Source organism: Brassica napus, chromosome A1 (assembly GCF_020379485.1).
Source record: "Brassica napus cultivar Da-Ae chromosome A1, Da-Ae, whole genome shotgun sequence".
NCBI classification, from domain to species: domain Eukaryota; kingdom Viridiplantae; phylum Streptophyta; class Magnoliopsida; order Brassicales; family Brassicaceae; genus Brassica; species Brassica napus.
The window spans coordinates 22,530,631-22,535,012 of NC_063434.1; the positions used below are offsets into that span (position 1 = coordinate 22,530,631).

Below are 4,382 nucleotides of genomic sequence, written 5' to 3' on the forward strand. Positions count from 1 at the left end.
AGTAAACCTCGTTGGAGGTTATTTATGATAAAAATATCACTATAAATTTATGATAGAAATATCATTCTCAAGGTTAAAAGTCTTAGTCAAATAAGTTCAAGGTTTAAACAGTTAGTGAGTATCATTTTGAAGGTTTTTTATGGTATTTTCCCAAATTTATACGGAACAACCGGTTTTTATTTTGTAGAGTTTTAACATAGATACCGAAATTAAAGACCTAGTTTGCTAACCAGTTGTATTATAAGTTTTAATTAAAGTGACGATCAATCAAGAGATTTTGCTTTTGTCTGTATACACAGTTTTCAACATTTGTGTTCAGATATGCGTTCATGCTTTTTAGGCATATTGATATTATAAATAGATAATAATGGTCTACAAGTTTACTAATCCGTGTTTCGGGTAGTAATTAACAAGTAAGAACCATCCGATCATTTACTAAATGCGTCTCTATGAAACTATGATTATAATATATGCGTATGTGCTGGATCGTGTACCTCTTGTCTCGAAGAAACAAAGCAATTGTCGTAGGCGCTATAATAAATGAGAGCCAGTTTGTAAAAAAAGTTTCTTAGTGTACTTAGAATCATACTAGTGTATTTGTACTAAGAAATACTAGTAAGAGCATCTCCAATGACGTACCATTTTTTTATATAATTTACACTAAAATAGAGTAATTTTATTATAAAGTATTTTTGCTTCAATAGTATTACTTTATAATAATGTAACTCTATCATAAAGTAGAATACAGAGGAACATTTCTCTATATTATACTCTATAATAAAATTATTCTATTTATAGATCTATTATAGAGTAATACTATTGGAAGTTGGAGCAAAACTACTCTAAAATAGAATAATTATACATGTAGCTTGAAAGTTTATATCCAATATTGTCACTAATGGGTTATCCAGGAGTTACAGAAAATAATTGGCATTACAGGATTATTCAAATACAACTTACTTTATTTTTATTTTCTTTCTCTAAACCAGCTTTACTGGTTTTATATAAAACAAGAATTCTTAGTAAAACAACCATGAAAGCTGTTAAATCCATGGGGGCCAGCAGTCGGTGTGCCTAAATTTTCACTCGTCGTATCTTTGTAATGCATATCTACTAAAGCGCCCAAAAAAATAATCTGAGTTTAAAATAAAGAAGAACGCCAAGCATATGAATATTAGAATTTTACTTCAATAATACAAATGGTTACGATCTGTTTTTTTTTTGAAAAAATGTTAAATTTATTCAAATAAAAAAAAGGCTTTTATATAAATTAATGCAACTTGGGTCTAAACTTGTGTGATGGTTTTGAAACAAATTTGTGGAGTAGAACCCGTCTAATCCGTCTAATCTCTAGACGCAAACCAAACCACCATCGCTTTGTTGAAAGATGTTCCAGCTTGTACCCGGAATGAACTGATTCGGTTTCGTATTTGCTTGTCGATGAACTTGATAAGAATGCTCCGAGGTCTCTAAACCGTGCCGTGTCTCCTACCATTTCTCTCCAGCCAAATACTATGCACTGAAGTTTGAAAAACGTATCTTAGGAGGAACTTTTTTTTTTTTTTTTTTATCTTAGGAGGAACTTTGTCTCCCTTGAAACAGTGTGTCGATATAAGATCAAGAACTTGACTCCATATGTATGAGTAATTATGTCCAAGTAGCTTCCTTTTGAGGTTCCTCCAAATAGTCTCTGTGAAGGTGCAGCTAAAGAAAAGATGATTCCGAAAAAAAAAAAAAAATCTCTTATTTTAGGTTTGCCGTATGTCTTTGGTTCTTGATAGTTGATCTTTAATAGATTTTCTTTGTCGATTGTTTTCATTGTATCGGATTTGAATGTACTACTGATGTATCCAACATCCTATAGATGTTCCAAAGTGTCATTTTTTAGTAATATTTACATATAACCGTATATATATATTTTACCATTAAATGTGTGTATATGTTTCCATTGCAAATTGATTTCAAAAGTCGTACTGTAGGATATGTATACACTATACAGAGCCTACATGAATAAGGATCAACGTAAAATGTAGATACATGAATAAGGATCAACGAACATTCCTCGCTAATTCTGACTTTATATACCAAACCGACGAAAGTCAAACAATGCTCCCCTGTCACCCATTGTTTCACTTTATTAAGAAAAAACTTATTAAACATCAAACACACTAAACAAAAAGAATTGACTCTTCAAAATATAACCACTAGAAATCGATCATCTACAATTACTTCCCTAGATCATTAATAAATAAATTTTCAACGGAAGTGGTTACACCCTTTCCTATACATAAACAACCTTATACTTAGTCCCATTTCCAAAAACACAAACAAAAACCATCTCAAAATGAGAGAAGAACCTTTCTTCTTCCATTGCCGTTTCTTGGCCTCTTGTTTCATCTTCTTCCTCGTCCTTCTTCCTCAAGCTTTCACTTACAATACTCTTCCCATCAACCCATGCTCCGTTCATGGTCCTCATTGGCCTCCTCCGATCGCAAACCCTAGGCTCTTAAAAGCTTACACAGCCCTTCAAGCATGGAAACACACTATGACTTCAGACCCAAATGGCTTCACTTCTAATTGGTGCGGTCCTAATGTTTGTAACTACACGGGTGTGTTCTGTGCACAGGCTTTAGACAACCCTTACGTCTTAACCGTAGCCGGTATAGACTTAAACCGGGCCAACATCGCCGGTTATCTCCCGCTAGAGCTCGGTCTCTTAACCGATCTCGCCTTATTCCATATCAATTCCAACCGTTTTGAAGGTCAACTCCCTAAATCTCTAAACTGTCTCAAGCTTCTTCACGAGCTTGACGTCAGCAACAATAAACTCTCCGGCGAGTTCCCTTCCGTCATCTTCTCTTTGCCTTCTTTGAAGTTTCTTGACATTAGGTTTAATGAGTTGTACGGCGATGTTCCTAGCCAACTCTTTGACCTAAACCTTGACGCTCTCTTCATTAACAACAATAAGTTCCGGTTTAGGCTACCGAAAAACATCGGAAACTCTCAGGTTTCGGTTCTTGTCTTAGCCAACAACGATCTCCAAGGATCTTGTCTACCTCCGAGTTTCTACAACATGGGGAAAACGTTGCACGAGGTTATTCTCACGAATAGTCAGATTGGCGGTTGTTTAAACCGGGAAGTCGGTTTGCTAAACCAGCTGACGGTTTTTGACGTGAGTTTCAACAACTTGGTGGGTTCGTTGCCGGAAACTATGGGTGATATGAAGAGTTTAGAACAGTTAAACATCGCAAATAACAAATTCTCCGGCCATATTCCGGAGAGCATCTGCCGGTTACCGAATCTTGAGAACTTTACTTACTCGTATAACTTCTTCTCCGGCGAGCCACCGGTTTGTCTGAGGCTTCAGGAGTTTGATGATCGTAAAAACTGTTTACCTTTAAGACCAATGCAACGGTCTCCCGCGGAATGTAAATCTTTTTCTTCTTATCCTATAAATTGTGCTTCTTTCGGCTGCTCTCCGCCTAGTCCACCTCCTCCACCGCCTAGTCCACCTCCTCCTCCTCCACCTTCACCGCCACCACCACCATATGTGTATCCGTCGCCTCCACCGCCACCATATGTGTATCCTTCACCACCGTGTACTCTTCCAACACCGGTGCATTACTAAGGTTTCTGTTGATAGTATGTGATCCAACAGTTGGAACTCCCATCTGTTTAGCTATTGTGTTCTACGTTATGTAACGCTAGTAGTGTTCACTTTAAATTGTTCTTGTCTCACTATGTATTTTCTTTGAATTTTTTTTTTAATTGAATGAGTAAATGTTTGTATGAGGAACATTTTTAGCAATGTGAAAACTAAGGGGAGTTATGTGTAATCTGACCTTCACGAAAGAAAGATTTGTTGGATAGTTATTTGGAGTGTATGCTTTAATCACACATCAAAAACTATACTAATACCTACTAGGCCTGAAAAAAGCCCGGAACCAAAGAACCTAACCGGAACCAAACCGAAATATCCAAAACCAGAACCGGACCAAAACTTTCAAATATTCGAACGGTTCATATATTTCTATATCCGAAATAAACGAACCGAACTGAGAACCGAATGTGTACCCGAATATATAAAAATATTAATTATATATACATATAATATAACTAAATATATATTTTAATTTAAAGATCTGTTAAAAGTATCCGAAAATAGTTGAGGATAATTATATTATTATAAAGTATCCGAACTATCCGAAAGTATCTGGATAGTTTTATCTGAAATATCCAAAGTAATCAAAAATACCTGAAATTCTTATCTAAATCATCATAATTATTGATATTTTATCCTAAATAACCGATATTTTATCTGAATTACCCGAACTACCTGAACTACCCGAACTATCTGAACCCGAACCGGAACCAAATGAGAA

At 35.5% G+C, this 4,382-nt stretch overlaps 1 protein-coding gene across 1 annotated transcript; it reads left to right on the forward strand.

The window, feature by feature from the left end:
* Positions 1-2,186: 2,186 nt before the first annotated feature.
* Positions 2,187-3,792, forward strand: LOC106378909 (leucine-rich repeat extensin-like protein 6). The gene has a single exon (XM_022689439.2). It carries the CDS (start codon positions 2,345-2,347, stop codon positions 3,626-3,628), a length of 1,284 nt encoding a protein of 427 aa, XP_022545160.2. The 5' UTR covers positions 2,187-2,344; the 3' UTR covers positions 3,629-3,792.
* Positions 3,793-4,382: the final 590 nt, after the last annotated feature.